Below are 21,788 nucleotides of genomic sequence, written 5' to 3' on the forward strand. Positions count from 1 at the left end.
TTCCCCCTCTTTTATATGTGCATTGTTCAACTTATTCTTGGTTATCAATATTGGGTTTCACAGCAACATTCAAAGTAATCCACTGATTCTTTCTATGGGCACTAAATTACTAGGCCACTGTATAAACAACCCAATCACTTTAATGGCCTTATTGACTGCTGATCAATGCACAGTCTATTAGGTCTAGGTGGGAGGTATTTATTTTGAAGATGGCCTAAATGCCAATTAGTTATAATGTTATCTAGTTCCATGTCTACTTATAACCATAGCAATAGCCCTGTCCAGTCACCATCTACCCAAGAAGTTCTTAATGATGCTTCTGTCACAGTAATTCCCTCAAGGAAGCATTGTCTTATCTTTTGTATTTTTCCATTATCCCAAAACATAATAACCTTACTTCTTTGTCATTACCATTGGTCAATACTTATTGAACACCCATGGTTTTCATAGCACTTTCTCTGCAGTTTGAACTTTGGACCTTTGTTCTCATAGGTCAAAGTCCTTAGCTATCAATGCCATAATACAAGTGCTGAGAGGGCTTTTCCCCCTTTTCTTTCCGTAAGTGGAAAGAAGAAAAGGGAGGTTCATAGCAAACCTAGAAAATAAATATTGATCCTAGATTCTTTGGGCTTTAATTTTTAAACTTATTCAAAAATTCAAACACCAGGTTTATGTATCCATTTAATTAAATATCCTATCCTTTCAAATCTTCTTTTGTTACTTAGTATATATACGGTCATACACATGCAGTGCGCTTTCCTACTTACCATTAAATTTTGTATCAGTATGTGAAAGGACAAGGAAACGAATTTGTATATATTTCATTCCAGCTTTTTTTTTTTTAAGATTTTATTTATTTATTTGACAGAGAGAGACACAGCGAGAGAAGGGAACACAAGCAGGGAGAGTGGGAGAGGGAGAAGCAGGCTTCCCACTGAACAGGGAGCCTGATGCGGGGCTCGATCCCAGGAGCCTGGGATCACAACCTGAGCCCAAGGCAGACGCCCAACAACTGAGCCACCCAGGTACCCCTCATTCCAGCTTCTTAAATAAAGAAATATGTGTAGAAAAAAGAGATGGTACTGAAATATATCAAAAAGTCAATAGTGGCTATCTCTGGGGTAGTAAGATTTATAGATAAATTTGATTTTCTTCTCTATTGTTTTCTATGTTTTTAAATTTTTCTATAATCAGCTTGTTACTTTTATATGAAAAGTAAAAACTTTTGAGTAAGATGGATTCACCTATTTCAAAATCAAAACATACAGAAGCGTATGCAGTGGGGTGCCTGGATGGCTCAGTCGGTTAAGCCTCTGCCTTCGGCTCAGGTCATGATCCCAGGGTCCTGGAATTGAGCCCCATAGCGGTCTCCCTGCTCAGCCTCAGTGGGGAGCCTGCTTCTCCCTCTCCCTCTGCCTGCCACTCCCTCTGCTTGTGCTCTCTCTGTCAAATAAGTAAAATATTTAAAAAAAAAAAAAGGTATGCAGCGAAAAGCATCCTGCTAATCATATTTCCTTCTTGAAGGCAACCACAATTACCTGTTCTAAGTCTATCTTTCCAGAGATATTTTATAAATACATATTATTTTTATAATATGAAAAAACTTATTTAAAAATAAATTATGGAACTCTGATCATTACAAGGCTAAAGTGAGTATTAATACAACCTAATTGATAAAGTATGATTAAATGAAATACACATTATGCAAAGGACTTTATGGAATATATATATAGATATCTATCTAGATATCTAAATATATATGTATATATATTTACATATAAATATATATGTAATGCTAGCATTTATTATATTTATGTAATATATATGTTAAATGTAATCTTGCATGTTCACATATCTTTCATTAAGGATATTTACAGAAGTACTGGGAAAATCAGTACCTAAATCCTATTGGAAGGAAAGATACTAATGCCTTTAATCAATAAGTGTTTTCTAAGGTGTTTACTCAAGAGCTAAAGTTATTCACATGCACTTATAGAAGTAGAGAAAGAATAGCCATATACTCAATGAAGTAAAAGAAAATTTTTAAAAATTCCCACATTTACTTGTGTTCATTTTCTTCCTTATTTTCCTGAGAAATGCTAAAAAAAATATTAGAAATATATTTTACTTCTTATTGCCATTTTCAAGTTTATTCAAAAATATAATGAACCCCTATGTACCTACCACCCAAATTCAATAGTTAGAAACATTTTATTGTTCTTAAAATCGTATCACATATTTCATACCACTAAAAGCTCACAGATCTCTTTATTGTGCTCCACAGATTCATTATTTTCTAGCTTTTGGTAATATTTTCTAACTGGTAAATTCAACTTTGTGGCCCCAATTTCTGCTAAGATGACCTAACAAACTGCTATTCTAATGTAACGTAATGGTACACAAAACAGAATCAAACCTGGGTAGAATGACCCATGTAATAAATTGGCCCAAATTCACTTTGCTGGATTTTCCCTTAACTGGATATTTAGAGCAGGCCCAAGAGGTAGCAGAAGAAAGGACCTTATGTCTCATTAATTATATATGGACTGCCATTATTATGCTACAGTCAGGCTTGAAATTAGAATTTTTACTCAGAGATAGCTGGGCTGCCAATAGCCTCTAAGTTATGCAAATGATTATGTCTGCTAAATTAATGCTTTCCAGACACAGTTTAATAGGGTCTTCTGTCCTTTTCCAGATTACATGATTTTTCATTTGGGGATCATCTTGGACTACTTTCTCTCCCCAGCAAGTAATATCCAGGCAGTTGCCAAATTTTTCATGCATCCATCCATCTCTTTATTTGCTTTGTCATCATCGAATTTAGACCTAACTTCTTAACTCACCACTGGATTACCAGTGTTCCTGTTCTTAGTCCATTCACAGTGTGAAGCCAGTTTAATCTTCCAGTAAAATGGCTCACATCATCCCTTTCCTTTGCAAGGTTTTTTATTGTCTTCCCACTCTTTGCTAAATTAAATATAAACATTCCATCCTTAAGGCTAGTGTCCCAGTACCCATGCAACATAGTCCTAACTCATTATTCTAGCCTTCTCTTTCACCTTTCTACCTACCAAGATCCTATGTTTTAACCACACTGAATCTTCTCTGTTCCCTAAATGTTCCTTGTGCTTTCCTGATTTGACTGTTGCCCATGTTTTCCCTGTGGCTGGAGTATCTTCCCTGCCTCCATCTCTAACTCTTAAATTCCTCTTCTTCCCCCTCAGCCCTTTCTGTGTACAGTCTTTTTCATAATGTCTTTCCCAATCAGAAGGCATATGTTTTTCCTTTGAATTCCACATATACTTTATCTGTCAGATTTTTTTCTAGCTTAGAATCATTTGTATACTTATCTGGATTCACATCTTTAGGTGGTGGGGTGGGGTAATAGTAGGGTAATATCTATATCTTTGGGCCCTTTGAAGTGTCTACTGCAATTATGGTAACATGTTACCAACGGAGCAATAAATGTTCATGGGATTAAAAGCTCAGCTATGGGGGCACATGGGTGGTTCCGTTGATTTAACAAGCGTCTGTGTTCAGCTTAGGTCATGATCTCTGGGTCCTGGGTTTGAGCCCCATGTTGGGCTCCCAGCTCAGTGGGGAATCTGCTTCTCCCTCTGTCCCCTACCCCCAGCTTGTGCGCTGTCTCTCAAATAAATAAAATCTTTTAAAAAGGAAAGAAAAGCTTAGCTGTGTAACCTATGAAATGGAAGTCTTCCTCTAGAATTCCCCCATATTTCAAATACGCTGGCCCTAGCTGGGCTATGAAGATAATCCCTAGAGAATTCATTTCTCCTGGACCTAAGGAGGATTGGCTCACTCTTGTACTCATCAGTTTACTTCACTTAAGAAAGAACAAAAATTGTGTGCTTTAGTTTTTATATTATAAAAACATCTACAGAGATCTCAAGTAGAAGAAGGCCCTGTCATTTGATAGTTATTGATTGCTTATTTATCTCTAAGTTTGTCATAGTCAGTTACTTAGTTAAAAAACATACTAGCACCTTTAGTATGTGTTAACTAGAATAGTGGTGAAGAAAATCCAGAAAATGTCTCTTCTATAAAAATCACATTTCTTTTTCAGCATGTTTTTTATTTTGATGAAGTCTTTGGTGAAGCATGCACCAATCGGGATGTATACATGAAGACTACTCACCCACTCATTCAGCATATTTTCAATGGGTATGATAGTAATTATTTGCTTCTCTTGCTTCATACTGTTTTCCATAACAAATTTCTTTATAAATATCATTTGTTTTTCAGTTTTTGAATTAGACATGAATTTGTGTTTTACTCTGATGAATTTAGACTCTTCTAAAGAGTGCATTGTCCCTATAGGATTCACCAAGCATTCAGAAATTTTCAGCAAAAATATAAGTTGTCAACAATATAATTTCATCAAAGTTCTCAGAATAAAAAGGTTTAAATGGTTATAGTTTGAACTTTCGATAATAGGAATTATGTATTCTGTCTATAGCTCAATTACTTTTTTCCTTGGAGTGGGATAGGATAAGAGACTATCATCTGTTTTTTATAGATGTATTTTTTAAATTTTGAAATAATTATTCACACTTAATAAACATTAAATGGGACCAAAAAGGCACTAAGGACTTCTGTTGTTTATTCGAAATATAGGCACGTATAGATAGAAAATGCCAAACAGCCTACTAGTATCACTGATTCCAAAGTAGTTTGACTTTTTAAAAATAATTTTTATAACTTTAAAAATATTGAGGTATGGGGCACCTGGGTGGCTCAGTCGTTAAAGCGTCTGCCTTTGGCTCAGGTCATTATCCCAGGGTCCTGGGATTGAGCCCCGTATTGAGCTCCCTGCTCCGCGGGAAGCCTGCTTCTCCCTCTCCTGCTCCCCCTGCTTGTGTTCCTGCTCTCGCTGTCTCTCTCTGTCAAATAAATAAATAAAATATTTGAAAAATATATTGAGGTATAATTCACATACAATTAGATGCACAGATCTTAAGAAGTATTCAGGTTTGATTAGTTTTGGTAGTTGTCTATATCCAGGTAACCAATACCTCGAACAAGATAGTAGACCATTCCCATCACCCCAGAGAGTTCTCTTGTTGTCCCCTTTTAGTAAATCTCCACTTCCACCCTCAGACTTATATAATCACTGACCTGCTTTCCGTCACTATAGATTAGTTTTGCCTGTTCTAGATTGTCACAGAAATAGAATCATTCCCACATAGGTTCTTTTATGCTTGGCTTAGCATAATGTTTTTTGATATTAGTACATGTTGCATGTATCCATAGTTTTTATTGCTGAGTAATATTCCTTTCTGTGAAAATACCACAATTTATCCATTCTCCTATTGATGGACATTTAGGTTGTTTCCAGTTTGGGACTATTGTGAATAAAGCTGTATAAACATTCTTGTACAAGTTTTTTTCTTGGACATGTTTTCATTTATCTTGGGTGAAACTTAGAAGGGGAATTGCGGAGTCATAGGATAGGTACATGTTTATAAGAAAGTGTCAAACAGTGTTCCATACACCCATTTTCTATTCCCAACAGCGATGTATGTATGTGAATCGCATTTCTTTCTTTCTCTTTTCTTTTTTTTTTTAAGATTTACTTATTTATTTGAGAGAGCATGTGCATGTGTGGCAGGGAGGGGCAGGGGTGCCCTGTGAATTGCATTTCTACATCCTCACCATATTTGGTATTGTCAGTCTTTTTTATTTTAGCCAATCTAATGGGTATGGAACTTGATCTCATTGTGGTTTGAATTTGAATTTCCCGAATGCCTAATGATATTGAGAATCTTTTCATTTGCTCATTGGTCATTCAGATAACTTCATTTGTCCAGTCTTTTTGTTTTCTTTTTATTGTTTATTGTTTTGTAGACATCATTAAAATTTTTTTTTATTCTGAGCAGGCTGAAAAAGTGAAATATCTTTCAGGTTCAATTTCTTATATGCCAAATCTAGGGAATACTTTTTAAGAGAGCAAGTTTCTAAAGTTAGAATTTGGATTTAGAACAAATAAAAGGTGCAGGGGCACCTGGGTGTTTCAGTCAGTTGAGCTTCAGGCTCTTGATTTTGGCTTAGGTCATGATCTCAGGGTTGTGAGATTGAGCTCCCTGTGAGAGTCTGCTTGAGATTCTCTTCCTCCCCCTCCCCACCTGCAGCCCCCCCCCCCCCCCCGCTTGTGCTTGCATGCACATGCGTGCTCTCTCTCTCTTTAAAATAGATAAATCTTTAAAAAAGAGGAACAAGTTAAATGCATCCATTCTGCAAAGGGTAATAGATTTTTCATACGCATATTTGTTGTTGTTTTTCAGAAAGCTCATCATTAAAATATTCAGAAGATGGGGCCGCTGGGTGGCTCAATTTGGTTAAGCTTCCAACTCTTGATTTCTGCTCAGGTCATGATCTCACAATTGTGAGATCAAGTACCGCATTCGGCTCTGCGCTGGGTATGGAGCCTGCTTGGGATTCTCATTCTCCCTCTCCCTCTCCCCCACTTGCATTTTCTTTCTTTCTCTCAAAAAAAAAAAAAAGTTCAGAAGATAGAGTAGATAATTATTTAGTCTCATTCTGCTAAATCTTCTTTAGTGTGTTCACATTTTCCTCCTTTAATCCTTTTCCTCACTGTGCCTTTGCCAGTGTGTTCAAGTGCCTACACAGCAGGAGCCTGGATTCAAAAGACAAGGAGTAACTGGTCTCCGCTCAAGCAGCTTAAATCTGATTAAATTAAATCTCTTCTCACACTTCCATGGTTCCTTTGCTGTTGTGCTATTATTCGTTCTTTGGTTTCTTTCTGGCTTCAGGCTCCTTTCTTCATGTTCATCTCTCTGCCCACCACCAGTATCCCCCTACCTCTCTGTCTATACATAGACGTTTCTTCTTGGTGCCGGTAGCTACTTTTATCATTAACTCATGTGATTCCTGTTCAAGAGTCAATACTATTTAACATTATGGTCACTTTCTAGCTGTACTATATAGTTGGGCCTCTGGTACGCAGATAACCTTGGCCTCTGGCTCCTCTGAAAACATGTGATTGGCAGATTAGTCTCCCAACTCTTATTCTGCAGTTCTTCACACTCATGCCCACGCACACACCCACCCACATGCAAGAATAGTGATTCTCACTTAGAATCACATGATGTCAGAGTTAGAAGGGATCTTAAAAATCAAGTAACCCATTAATTTATTAATGAAAGTGAAAACAGACCCTTAAAAAAAGCCCTTTTGTGAGTTCTTCCTCAAATATTTTTCTTATACTGATTTTACCTCTGTCTAAACTTAATATTTATAAGAGTAGTCTGTACCACCCTGTTCATCATATGGTCTTCCATTACTTCTTGTATTTATTTTAATTCTCTATTACTTCTTTCATCAAACTTACCTTTAGGATTAAGGCAGAATCGTCTTCTTCAGAATTCTCTAGAGCGTGGGGTCCTTGTCTTATGGTATAACCAGTTCCATAAAAAAAAATTCTATTAAAAAACTCATGTACTGGGCCGTCTGGGTGGCTCAGTCGTTAAGTGTCCGCCTTTGGCTCAGGTCATGATCCCAGAGTCCTGGGATCAAGCACCGCATCGGGCTCCCTGTTCGGTGGGAAGCCTGCTTCTCCCTCTCCCACTCCACCTGCTTGTGTTCCCTCTCTTGCTGTGTCTCTCTGTGTCAAATAAATAAATAAAATCTTTAAGAAAAAAAACTCATGTACTGCTTTGAGAATGTTTGTTCTTCTTCCTATGTTTTTATAGTATAAAGCCCTCTTCGGGATGCCTGGGGTGGCTCAGTTGGTTAAGCGGCTGCCTTCGGCTCAGGTCATGATCCCAGGGTCCTGGGATTGAGTCCCACATCAGGCTCCTTGCTCAGCAGGGCGCCTGCTTCTCCCTCCCTCTCCCTCTGCTTGTGCTCTCTCTGTCAAATAAATAAAAATCTTAAAAAAAAAAAAAAAAAAATATATATATATATATATATATATATAAAGCCCTCCTCTCCTTAAAGGATTGTATACTTATAGCTGAATTTTACCAGCTATGAACAGGGTTCTGTTTCTATCTGACTTTTGTCATGAAAAATCTATGTGTAGATTAGCATTTCTCTTCGTATGTATGTTATACGAATGACTTTTTTCCCTAGAGGCAATGCCACTTGCTTCGCATATGGACAGACAGGTGCTGGGAAGACCTACACCATGATAGGAACTCATCAGAACCCAGGACTCTATGCTCTGGCTGCCAAAGATATATTCAGCCAACTAGAAATATCCCAGCCAAGAAGGCACCTCTTCGTGTGGATCAGCTTCTATGAAATCTACTGTGGACAACTTTATGACCTCTTAAATAGAAGAAAAAGGTACTGATTATGAGTGGGAAACTATATTTGTGGATCATTGTTTTAGGCCAGAGTCTGAAAGAATCACTGAATCATGGGATTTGATGTGAGGCCTTGTTATATTAGTGCCTTTTTGTGAAATTAGTCTCCTGAGTCAGGAATTTTTTTTTTTTTAAAAGAGACTATGTTTTTCTTTCTCTCTCTCTCTCTTTTTTAAGATTTTATTTATTTGACAGAGAGAGATAGTGAGAGCAAGAACACAAGCAGGGGGAGTGGGAGCGGGAGAAGCAGGCTTCCTGCTGAGCAGGGAGCCCGATGTGGGGCTTGATCCCAGGACCCTGGGACCATGACCTGAACTGAAGGCAGACGCTTAACAACTGAGCCACCCAGGTGCCCCAGATGAATATTTTTTTAACTGCCAGTTCAAAAACTAAAAAATAAAAATAAAGTGCTAGTTCAGCTAGAGAAAAATGGAAATTAGCCTTCCATTAGTTTTTTGGGTTTTTTTGTTTTTTTTTTTAGTAATCAATATCCTAAGGTTTATTAAAAGACTATCCCTTTTGGTCTATGAAAAAGGTCATGGGCGCCTGGGTGGCTCAGTTGGTTAAGCGACTGCCTTCGGCTCAGGTCATGATCCTGGAGTCCCGGGATCGAGTCCCGCATCAAGTTCCCCGCTCAGCGGGGAGTCTGCTTCTCCCTCTGACCCTCCCCCCTCTCATGCTCTCTCTCTCATTCTCTCTCTCAAATAAATAAATAAAATCTTTAAAAAAAGAAAAAGGTCATGATTTCAGGAAGTGAGGATATCAACATGTACTTAAATCCCTTCCTATTCTTTTGACCTATTATTACACTGGAAGAACTATAAATAATGTTTCCTGCTTTCACTTATTTTTTTTCCCCCTCAATCTTAGGGTAAACTTAATGGTAGTTTTCTGAAATCGGTAAAAAAATCTCTTCTTCACAGTAGACTTTTTGTTCTGTAACTCTTAAACTGTTGCCCTTGCAACATAATACAGTAATTTAGAAATGGATTCAGTCAACTGACTTTAAATCCCTATTGTATTTTTCTGGTGTAAAGTTTTGTTTAGGTTGAAACAGATGACTTTAATTGAGCAGGAAGCAATGAAGTTGTGAAGGTGCCAACTGGGAGAATAAGGAGAGATGGAATAGGGGAGGTGGATGGATAAAAGGGTGTCATAACAGAATTAACCAGACCTGTGACGTGTTGGGAGCAGCCACATCAAGTGGAGAGAGTTGAGGCTAAGCATAGTGGAAGGCTGGGGAAGCCAAATCGGTGACAGAAACTAGCCTCCAGCAAAGGAATCCTAGCCCCTACAGAGCTGTCCAAAAGGATGTGCACATTCCACATGCTCCAGGCAAGCACCGGAATGGGGGGTGGGGGTAGAAGAGCAGCTCCAGTTCAGTAGGGAGAGCATTATAGCACAGGCCCCCATGGGAGAGGGGCACTAGGGTAATGAGTCGTGAAACTGGAGAAGACAGCAGCTAGGCTTGGGCAGACCACCATCTGTGGACTATTCCAAAGAAAAGGGGACCTTCAGGTATGGCACAATTCAGAGAATGTACAGGTATTCAGAGTTCATTCCTGACATAGCAACTGCCAAGTAAAGGAGGGTTCTGCTTTGGGTTTGCTTTGGAGAAGAGTTGCTTTTCTTTTTTACCCTCTCTGTTGGTTTTGAAGCCTCAAGTTAGCTCAATCACAGCTTCTCTTTCAAGCCCCCACACTCTTTTTTAGGAGCCCTTTCCAGTCAGAATATAGCCAGGCATTGGGATGCTAGAGCATCTGGCTCTGGGGCTCCCAAACAGACCAGGTTCAACTACTAGCCACTGAAAAATCCAAAGTCAGAAAAATGAGTGGTGGTGAAACAAGAAAGGAATTTATTTCAGTGAGGCCAGCGCTGGGAAGATATTTCAAGACATTTCATTTCATAACATTTGAAAGACTGCCTCCAACATGCCAAAAATACTACTTCTTGGGAGTTTTTTGTTGTTGTTTTGGGGTTTTCTTTTTAAAGATTTTATTTATTTGAGAAAGAGTGCGAGAGAGCCTGAGCAAGGGGAGGGGCAGAGGGAGAAGCAGATTCCCCGCTGAGCAGGGAGCCCAATGCCAGGCTCCATCCCAGGATCCTGAGATTAGGACCTGAGCCAACTGGCAGACACTTAACCGAGACCCCACCCCCCACCCCAGCCGCCCCTCTCCCTTTTTTACTTCTAGGTTTATGTAAAGAAAACAGGGGACAAAGGTTGGTGGGTACACGTAGGTGGGTGGTGAAGGTCAAGTTGATCTTGTCAGTCATGGGTGGGGTCTTGCTGGCTCTGAGCTGTCCTTATTGCTTGAGGGGGTAGTGAGGGTAGTTCGGGTTCCCTTATGGGGATGCTTTGCCTGCAGGGTCTTTGTTTAAAGAACAATTGGCAGGAGAATAAAAGCTCGTGTGTGTGTGTGTGTGTGTGTGTGTGTGTGTGTGTGTGTGTGTGTGTGTGTGTGTGTGTGTGTGTGTGTCTGTCTGTCTAGAATAAAAGCTCTTGGGGGTGTGTGTGTGTGTCTAGAATAAAAGCTCTTGTGGGGGGTGTGTGTGTCTGTCTAGAATAAAAGCTCTTGTGGGGGGGGTGTGTGTGTGTCTGTCTAGAATAAAAGCTCTTGTGGGGTGTGTGTGTGTGTGTATCTGTCTGTCTGTCTCCGTCCATCCAGTTTGGGTGAAGGGACAGTCAGGATATCTAGTCAGCTATTTGTGAGTGCGGTTCTTTAATGAGTTACTCAGATATATTGCCCTTTATATTTGCATTCTTGAATTGCAGTCAAGGGGATGGGATATGCTAACTCCTGGCTTTGAACCTTCTTTTTAGGGCTCACTAGGAAGACCCACACTTCCTCCGCAAGTGTCTTGGGCTGTGGGTGTTTTCTTTTTGTTTTTATATCTCTGGTTAATTGGCTAATATCTCTTTTGCCTATCTTCCTGGGACCCCTGAAATGTCCTAATCTCCTGATGGCACCCTTTCTTTTTGTTTAGAGCTGTTATGCTTTATCTTAAAAGTAATAGTAAGACTTTGACAAAGGTGAACAGAAACATATATGCTCAGTCCACCTCCCTTTTTAAATCTATTTATTTGACAGAGAAGAGAGCACAAGCAGGGGGAACGGCAGGGAGAGGGAGAAGCAGGCTCCCGCTGAGCAGAGAGCCTGACATGGGGCTCAATCCCAGGACCCTGGGATCATGACCTGAGCTGAAGGCAGATGCTTAACCAACTGAGCCACCCAGCCTCCCCCTCAGTCCTCCTCTTAAGCTAGAAACCAAAGCTTATGGATCTTCAAATTAACTTTTTTTTTTAAAGATCTAATTGGCTTTACTAAGCAATTCATGAATTGGGCATCATTCCATCTAGGAGGTAGAGGGGAGGTCCAAGGAACTGTACAAAATGGAAGATTTTTATAGAAAGGAGGGTGGAGAGAGAAAGTAGCAAAAGAAAAGAAAAGATTGTTCCAGGCAAGATCACCTTCCTTTGTGGGGAAGGGCAGGGGGTCTTATTAGGTCGATTACCTCAATTTCCTTTGGAGGGGTAGAGAGGGCCCATGTGACAGATTACCTCACTGGTGTTTATCAGAAATTTCTGATTGATGGGTTTAAGAAACATTTCTGGGGGAGGTTGAAACTGCAATTATGTTAGGTATGAAGTCCCGAATTAACTCTTAAAAGTAGAGGTTAGATTGTTTTTATACCCTTGCATAAAAAGTGATAGAAATATACTTCTTGCTTATAAGATTTAAAAATCTAGCAGTACATTTTGGGCTGTCCATTAGGAACTTTTCTGGGGTGAGCTCAGCGTGTAGGGCCTGGGAAAGTATGCTCAGGAATGACATGAGGGCTCTGAAAGCTAGATCCTTCTTTTATTCCAGAAGCCTGACTGTTCTAATAGTTGTTTCCTGATAGGTCACAGGGATTGGTGAAGCTATTTTCCTCCAATCCTTATGTTAAAATTTGGAAACTTGGGGTGAAACATAATCTAAGAAAAAAAAGTTTTTAGAGGTACCTGGGTGGCTCAGCTGGTTAAGTGTCTGACTCTTGGTTTCTGCTCAGGTTATGATCTCAGGGTCATGGAAGTGACCCCCGAGTCAGCCTCTTCACTCAGCAGGGAGTGCTGCTTGTCCCTCTCCCTCTGCTCTTCCTCCCATCTCCCCCAATAAATAAATAAATTAATTAAATCTTTTGTAAAAAAAGAAATTTTTTTGAGAAAATCTTTCCTTTTTTGGCTGTAAAGTGGAATTCCGTTCTTAACCTAAATCACTATCTTATTAAGGGAAAAAAATAATCTTAGAGTCTCTAATAGATTTAATATGTGCACCTTGATGTGTCTGGGGTTTCATCTGGTTTAATTGACCATAACCTTACACATAGGCCTGAGAAATTCAGTTACGGCACCAAATCTTCCTTCCTCCCTTAGAAGATATATCAAGACACCTTATGTTGGAAATAAAGTAGAACCCCACTTACGCTGGCTTAAGTTATTTAGCGAAGTCATTGGCTCATATAACTAGAAAGCCTAGAAGAGAATCAGGCCTTAGGGTCTGTTTAGGAGCTCAGGGATGTTATAAGGACCAATTTCTTTGCTCAGCTCTGCCTTCTATGATGTTAGCTTCCAAAACTCGCTCTCTAGTGGATACAGAATGGCTGCCACTGCTCCCAGGGCCACATATACTTTCACTTCCAGAAAGAAAGAGTACCAGCATCTCACTCCCAGGCACTTAACAACCAGAGACTAGGACTTTATTTTGCTTGGACCAGCAGAGATCCCATATCCAGTCCTGAACCAATCACTGAAGCCACGAATATACCATCCACTGATTGGCATAGGTCTGGATCATATGTTCCTTCTTTTAATTATAGCCAAAGGTGCTGACTTGTTTACAACAGTCAAGGACCATCTCTGAAGCCCAGGGCTGGGGTCAGGAGTTGTGGGAGTGGGCGGTAAGGATACATATCAATCTCACTCAAATAACAACTGCTACTTAAGAGGGGAATGATGGAATGGTTTCTGGGGAGGCAAGAACAAAGTCCATTATATAGCAGGTCTGCCATACCAACCGTGTTCTTGTATCTGCAGGCTCTTTGCAAGAGAAGATAGCAAGCACGTGGTACAGATAGTGGGACTGCAAGAACTTCAGGTGGATAGTGTGGAGCTCCTCTTAGAGGTAACTCTTCTTTCTTTACTACCTCCCCTCCCCCCCAACCCCACAGCAGCCTAAGTACAGAGAAAGAATTCATTTTGCTATCTAGCAAATATAATGGACTCAGATGTAGCCAAAGGGCCATGACAAGCATGCCACTTCAACGTTTGGAAAATGTGAGTCCTCTAAGAGGATAGCCCCCTTCTCTACAGGGTTGTTGTCTCAGTGCCATGGAGCATGTGGGAGAACCTAATGCATGAGAGGGATACTCTTGTGCTAGTTTCACAGGCTGCCAGTGTATATATTTCTATGGTAGTAGGAAAAGCTGCTGGAGAAAAATATCCTTACTTTAAGTAAAAATTTGAAGAGGTAAGGGGTGCCTGACTGGCTCAGTCAGTAGAGCGTGTGGCTCTTGATCTCAGGGTTGTGAGTTTGAGCCCATGTTAGGTGTAGAGATTACTTTAAAAAAAAATTTTTTTTTCCCAGAGGTAATACTTTAATGTGGGTTCAAAATTCAAGAGATACAAGGATGCCTGGGTGGCTCAGTCGGTTGAGCATCTGACTCTTGGTTTCAGCTCAGGTCATGATCTCAAGATCATGAGATGGAGCCCCGTGCCGGGCTCCATGCGCAGTTTGGAATCTGCCTGTCCCGCTCCCTCTGTTCTCCCTGCTACTGGTTTTCTCTCTCTCTCAAATAAATAAATAAATAAAATCTTTAAAAAAAAAATTCAAGAGTTACAATGAAAATATCCCTTCCATTCCCTTTTCAAACTGAAGCAACTAATCTTAATAGTTTTTTTGTATATCCTTCCAAAGGTATTTTTTTTTCAAAGCTATTTTTAAATCTTCTATTAAAAGTTATCTTTTGGGGAGCCTGGGTGGCTCAGTTGGTTAAGCAACTGCTTTCGGCCCAGGTCATGATCCTGGAGTCCCGGGATCGAGTCCCACATCAGGCTCCCTGCTCGGCGGGGAGTCTGCTTCTCCCTCTGACCCTCTTCCCTCTCGCGCTCTCTATCTCTCATTCTCTCTCTCTCAAATAAATAAATAAAATCTTTAAAAAAAAAAAGTTATCTTTTGGGGCGCCTGGGTGGCTCAGTCGGTTAAGCGTCTGCCTTCAGCTCAGGTCATGATCCTGGAGTCCTGGGATCGAGTCCCACATCAGGCTTCCTGCTCAGTGGGTCAGGGGGAGTCCGCTTCTCCCTCTCACTCTCCCTCGGTGCTCTCTCTCTCTCTCTCTCAAATGAATAAAAATCTTTAACAATAATAAAAGTTATTTTTTAACACTTGTTCATTATTAGATATAAACCTTACAAAAATATATAAGAAGATAGAAAAATAAAGGCCACCTCCAACTTACTATATACAACTCCCTGCTCCCCACTAGAGATACCTGTTAACAGTTTAAAATATTAAAACACACACACACACAGAGTTTAAAATATTTAAATTTTTTCCCATTCTGGGGATTTATTAACTTATGTACAAATATACTTTTGGTGACTCTTCCTTTAATAGAGTGGTCCTCAACCCTAGCTTTATATTGTATCATTAGGAAGCTTTTTCCCCCTTAGGTTAAAAAAAAAAAAACGGTTTAACCATTTTTATTGTGAAAAATAGCACTCTACAGAAAAATGCCTAAAGCCTGAATGTGTTTAGTATAAAGAAATAAGCACCTTTTTTTAAAAGATTTTATTCATTTATTTGAGAGAGAGACAGATAGCGAGCCAGGAGGAGAGAGAGAAGCAGACTTCCCGCCAAGCAGGGAGCCTGATGTGGGGCTTGATCCCAGAACCCTGGGATCATGACCTGAGATGAAGGCAGACACTTAACTGACTGAGCCACCCAGACACCCCAAGAAACAAGCACCTTTATAATCAATTACGCAGATCAAGAAATAGAACATTTTAGCACCCCACAAACCCCTATACAACTTTCCAGTCACAGTCCTCTATAATCCTGACATTTATGCTGATCACTTTTTTTTTTTAAGATTTATTCATTTATTTTTAGAGCGCTAAGGAAAGTACAAGCTCATGCAGGGTGAGGGGCAGAGAGAGAGAGAATCCCAAGCAGACTCTCCACTGAGGGCAGACCCTTACTCAGGTCTCTATCCCAGGACCCTGAGATTTTTGACCTGAGCTGAAATCAAGAGCCGGCCACTTAACCAATTGAGCTACCCAGGCCCCCTACACTAATCACTTTCTTGTTTTTTGTTATAGTTTTGCCACTTATGTATTCATCCATTAACTATATAACTTCGTTTTTGCCTGTTTTTAAACTTTATACGAATAGAATCATACTGTATTTTTTAGTATCTTCTTTTGCTCAACATTATGCTTTTGAGTTCCATCTATGTTTTTGCATATGGCTGTAATTTTGTTTTTATTTGCTGTATAGTGTTCAATCATATGAGTATACCACAGTTTATTTAACCATTCTGTTAATGGATAGTTGGGATTGTTTCTTTTTGGGCACTATTCTGAACATTGTAACCGTGAATATCCTTACACATGTATTCCAGTATGTAGCATATGAGTTCTTTAGGTTATATATCTGGCTGTGAAATGATTGGGTCAAAGGACATGCATATATTCACTAAGTGGTGCAGCTGCTGTCCAAAGCTATGTACACTACCACAAGTGGCATATGAGCAATCCCATTGTTCTTCATCCTCGCCAACACTTTCTGTTGACTTTAAAATTTTTACCAGTCTGGAATTATTTAATTAAATCTCATTGTGTTTTTTTCTGCATTTTGCTGATTGAGAATTAAATTGAGTAGCTTTTCATATATTTTTTTTAATTTTAAGATTTTATTTTTAAATAATCACTACACCCAATGTGGGGCTCAAACTCACAACCCTGAGATCAAGAATCGCATGCTCTACCGACTAAGCCAGCCAGGCACCCCACTTTGCATATTTTTAATTTATCTTACGGGTTTCATCTTTTGGGAATGCCAGTTAGGTTCTTTCCCTCATTTTTGGGTTATCTGTCTTTCTCTTATTACTGATTTGTATATTCTAGATGTGAGTCATTTGTCAGTTATTTGTGTCATAAGCATGTTGTCTTGTTGTCATCACAGTGTCTTTTTAATGCATGCTTGAGTCCCTCTGAGGTCAATTAAATCAGAATCTCTTGGGGTGAGGTCCAAATGTAGATATTATTATTATTTTAAACTGAAATATAGGTCACATACCATAAAATTCACCTTTTTAAAGTGTATGCATCAGTGGCTTATATATATATATATATATATGTATATGTATACATACATATAATTTTTTTTTTTTGAGAGCATGAGGGAGAGTACGAGCACAAATGGGGGTGGGCCAAAATCAAGAGTTGGATGCTTAACTGACTGATCCACTCAGGCACCCCACATATCTTATTAAGTTATATCATAATAATCACCCTTTTAAAATACACAATTTAGTGATTTTTAAGGAATATTCAAAAAGTTGTGCAGCTATTACCACTACTAATTCCAGAACATTTTCATCACCTCAAAGTGAAATTCTGTACCTTTGGCAGTTACTCTCTATTTCCTCTGCCTCCAGGCCTGGCAACCACTAATTTCTTTCTCAATGCACTTGCCTATTTTGGCCATATCATATAAATGGAATCATGCAATAGGCAACTTTTTGTCCCTGGCTACTTTCATTTAGCGTATTTTCAAAGTTCATCCGTGTTGTAGCATATATAAGTACTTCATTTTTAAGACCAAATAATATTCTATTATGGATATATTATTCATATTTTGTTCATCCATTTATCAGTTGATAGAGACATAGGTTGTTTTCACTTTTATAGAAACCACTGTTATGAATAATACCGCTATGAACATTCACGTACAAGTTTTTGTGTAGACCTATGTCTTCAGTTTTCTTGAGTCTATGCCTAGGAGTGGAATTACTGGGTCATACTTTTTGAGGAACTGCCAAACTGTTTTCCAAAGTGGCTGCACCATTTTATATTCCCACCAACAATGTATGAAGGTAGGTATTATTTTAAAAGCTCACCAGGTGATTCTAACATGCAGCCTGCAGCCATTATAGTCATTTGTTTAGTATATCCAGCAAGCCTGGCTAAAGGCAAAGAGAGAAGGCTAGAAGGACAGGCTGTGTACTTGGCAAAACCTACCTTTAAAACTGCTTCTCAATACACCCTTCCAGGGACTTGGGTGTGTGAAATGGCAGGGTGAGCCACCACTGATGTCTTTTTCTAACAGTTTCTTTTTGCTAGGACAAATAGGTAAATTTTGCTTAAGGGCTGGGACCTCATATTTGTGTGATTATCATATTCCTGAGTCCTGGGATCTAAAACCTGAGGATAGCACGTGAGTGTGGCTATTTTAGAGTTACCTAAGAACCAAGAGCCCCTTTCTAGCAATTGTAAAAGCAGGTAAAGAACAAAAGTTCGTGAGATGTGTTGAAGGGGCTTCCCTGAGACTGACCATTCTTAACCTGTCCAGAGCTCCCTCCATTGTGGAGTCCTAAGGAAATTGTTTCTCATACTCCTATTTGCTGTGGTCCTCTTGCCCCTTCCTCCCCAGACATTCCTTTATTTGGCAGGGAGTTGCAGGAGAGTTGATCCCCATGATGCCTTTATCCCTGAAGAGTAAACCAACTGAAGGGGAAAGGAGCAAATGTTGGGAGGAAGTCCCTTTTCCTTAGCTATGGGCCATCATTGTGTTTATGGGCAGTCTGGTGTCAGATCACTTCCTCTACCCTGGAGGAGTTTTATGCACTGCTCTATCCTAAGTTATCTTTCCTGAGAAAAGCAGAAAGAAATTTCTTGTTAGTCAGTGTGTTATCTCATTACCATCGATACTCTGTCTGTAATATATATGATGGTGTACAAGAAAGCCAGCTGAGATCGAGGTGGAAAGTTGATATCAATTATGGATACCTTCATAAACATTTATTGACTCGAAACAACAGCACTTACTAACTCAGGTGTCACACTTTCTCGGGTGTCACTGTTCATGTTCACTCAGGTATCACCCATGTGTTTGCTCAAGTGTCACGGTCCGGTGTCATCTTTGAGTGTCACCCTCACAGATCACCTTCAGGTTTCCTCAGGCATGGCCACTTGTTGCCCGCCTGCACAACTAGCAGCCTCGTTTTTTATGCGGGATTGTTCTTCTTCCAGGACCTTCCTCCTTCAGGTGTATTATACTACCCTGATCTTAACAGTGCAGGTGCCAGGCACCAGGTCTTCCCTGCCTTTACAGAGGTGCACTGACTCATCACATTTCTCAGATTTGGAATCAAGGTTTCTTCTGTCAGGGAATTGATGAGTATTTTTTCAGTTGCAGAGACTTACAGATTTTTAAGTTATTTCTACAGCCATTTGACATACTTATGGGTATCCATTCTCAAACTTCTAATAAATCTGTCTCCTGTTTTATCGTTGCCCTGGCTATAATTGGTAGCAGAGACTACATGGCGAAAGCTTTCCGTAGATGAGCCTCAGTTGTATGCCAGTGATAGAGACTTAATGTGTACACAGTGCCTATACTGCTGAAGTGCTCGTAGCCCTCCTTTGGTGTACGTGCAGAAAGCTTAGTGATTAAAGCCTCGTAACCAGACAGACCTGGATCCCAGTGGCATATATCCTTCAGCATGTCCTTTACCTTTCTGAGCCTGAAACATGTGGATCATAGTAGATGATTGGTTGGGTGATAGAGAAGGAAATGAGATAACATACAGAAAATGCTTGGTGTGATGCTAGCTCAATTTGTCACATCTATTTTTAATAATATTTATTAATGTCCCTGAATGTTTCCCAGGCAACAGAATTCAGCAGTTGTCTCTACTTTCTTTGGTGGCAGGTCCTCATTTCAGTACTCACATAACAAGTTTTGTCTAAAGGACCTAGATTTATTTATTTTTTTTTAAAGATTTTATTTATTTATTTGAGAGGGAGAGAGAATGAAAGATAGAGAGCACGAGAGGGAAGAAGGTCAGAGGGAGAAGCAGACTCCCCGCTGAGCAGGGAGCCTGACGTGGGACTCGATCCCGGGACTCCAGGATCATGACCTGAGCCGAAGGCAGTCGCTTAACCAACTGAGCCACCCAGGCGCCCTAAAGGACCTAGATTTAGAAACTTGCCTAATAGACTTTAGTTATGGAAGGAGGAATTTGAGAAGGAGGTAGTGAGAGGAAAAGGGGGCCTAGTGATTTTTAAGTTGATTGCACTAATTTTATTGGCTCCTAGACTTGCATTTTCCCCCAAATATATTCTCTATTTTTTCCTCTTTATTTTTTCTTTTTTCCTTCCTTCCTTCCTTTCCCTTTTTTTCCCCCCATTCACTTGTACTGGAGAGCCCATGGAATCTCACATTGATCTCTAAAGCTCTATTTCCCCTCATGAAACTCTGATTATTTTACATTTGTGAAAAGAAATAAAGTTTTGGAAGTTTACACAAAGATGTTAGTTCTTGAGGTGCCTGGCTGACTCAGTCAGTCCAGCGTGCAACTTTTTTTTTTTATCTTTTTAAAGATTTTATTTATTTATTTATCAGAGAGAGCACAAGCAGAGGGAGAACCTGCTGAGCAGGGAGCCTGATGCGGGCCTTGCTCCGAGGACTCTGAGATCATGACCTGAGCCGAAGGCACACGCTTAAAAGACTGAGCCACCCAGGCATCCCTAGCGTGTGACTCTTGATCTTGGGGTTGTGAATTCGAGCCCCACATTGGGTGTATAAAAAAAAAATCTTAAAAAAAAAAGATGTTCTTTATTAAAATGAATATTTATGGGGGGGGGCGCCTGGGTGGGTTCAGGTGGTTAAGCATCAGGCTCTTGATTTTGGCTCAGGTCATGATCTCAGGGTCTTGAGATCGAGTCCCCGTGTGGGGCTCCTCACTCAGCGGGAAGTCTGCTTGAGATTCTCTCTGCCCCTCCCCCCGCTCGCACACTGGCATGCGCACTCTCTCTCTTTCTCTTCAAAATAAATAAATCTTTTTTTAAATGAATATTTATTGAGAATTTACCATGTGCCAATCATGATTCTAAGTGCTTTACATGTATTATCTTGTATCATCTTTCTTAGTTCTCATAAGTAAACTATGAGATTATCATTTTATAGATAAGAAACTGAGGCTCTGAAAAGTTAAGTGACTTGCAAACTTTTGCTCATTGCAGAAGGTCACACAACCATATGTCAGAGCTGGCATGCATACCCAGACAGTCTAACTTCAGATTTCACTATCTTAACCACTGCACTTGAGTCTGTCTGATGATCTTCACAAACTGAATCATTTTTACTCCTCAGAGTTCAGCTACTTTATTTCAGTTTCTGAAAGGAATGGCGATTGCAGGCTATTTCTGAAGCTGAGGAAATGACCGGAACCAGAAACTCCTTCATGCCTTCCCTAAAAGGCATTGAGTCGGGAAAGGTCTCCTCAACACGTTAGGTTTTCTGAGACATGCTCACAGGTACCTAATGCATCATGATGGATAAGGTGGACAAAGGAGCATGGAAAACCGAGTGTAAAACTCTATAATAGAACCCCAGAAGTCAGCCTTTCTTGGCTCCCCTGGGGGTGAACCACAAACAAGCCTATGAGTTTCTGACCGTATCCACAGTTCCTGGCTAGGTATGGCTGTGAGGCCTCTCAGAGCTTTCCCTGTGTCCCAGCAGGAGCAGCATCAGTACTCTCACATGTGGCAGAGGACACCTGGCTTCCTTCCCTAGCCTGACAATATTTGACTTATGTGACCTTGGATAAGTCACCAACTTCTCTGTGTTTCTTCCCTTATCAAGCATATTGTTTACACAAATACAGAGATTTAAGAGATTTCCAGATCTCCCCTGTCTTTTCGCAGGGCTTGTAAAAGACCAAAAACAAACCAAAAATCAAATCAAAAGAGATGTGAGAACCCTAAAACTAGAAGGAAATACACCAAAATCTTGTTAACTCGGGGATTATAGGAGGTATATATTTTCTTCTTGATACTTTTCCTGTATTTTCCAAGTTTTCCACAGTAAGCATGTCTTCCTTTTCTGATAGAAAAAGGAAAGAAAAGTTTGATAAAAAGAACATCACACATTGTCATCATTGCATTACAGTCTATGTCAGCATGAAGTCAGAGGGACAGGGAAGAGGCCAGGATGGGGAAGCACAGTTGAACTAGATGCTTCAGTTACAGATATGCCTTTCATGGCCTTGCCAGCAGTGGAGCTTAGTTAGCAGTGCAGGCCAGGGGCACCTGCCACAGTCAGGGTAAGGGACTACTGCTCTCACTCTTCTCATTTCCTATTAGCAGTAACATCCTAGCCATGTAGTTGAAAA

At 40.0% G+C, this 21,788-nt stretch overlaps 1 protein-coding gene across 4 annotated transcripts in view; it reads left to right on the top strand.

The window, feature by feature from the left end:
* KIF24 (kinesin family member 24) overlaps positions 1 to 21,788 on the top strand; it is an 80,897-nt gene that overhangs the window by 37,140 nt on the left and 21,969 nt on the right. For all 4 annotated transcript variants that reach the window (XM_027614925.2, XM_027614926.2, XM_027614924.2 and 1 more), the window contains exons 4-6: positions 4,088 to 4,185; positions 8,116 to 8,331; positions 13,426 to 13,513. In XM_027614925.2, coding sequence (XP_027470726.2) covers positions 4,088 to 4,185; positions 8,116 to 8,331; positions 13,426 to 13,513 — 402 coding nt within the window. The remainder of the gene's footprint in view (positions 1 to 4,087; positions 4,186 to 8,115; positions 8,332 to 13,425; positions 13,514 to 21,788) is intronic.

The sequence above is a fragment of the Zalophus californianus genome, chromosome 13, assembly GCF_009762305.2.
Source record: "Zalophus californianus isolate mZalCal1 chromosome 13, mZalCal1.pri.v2, whole genome shotgun sequence".
In the NCBI taxonomy this organism is placed as follows: Eukaryota; Metazoa; Chordata; class Mammalia; order Carnivora; family Otariidae; genus Zalophus; species Zalophus californianus.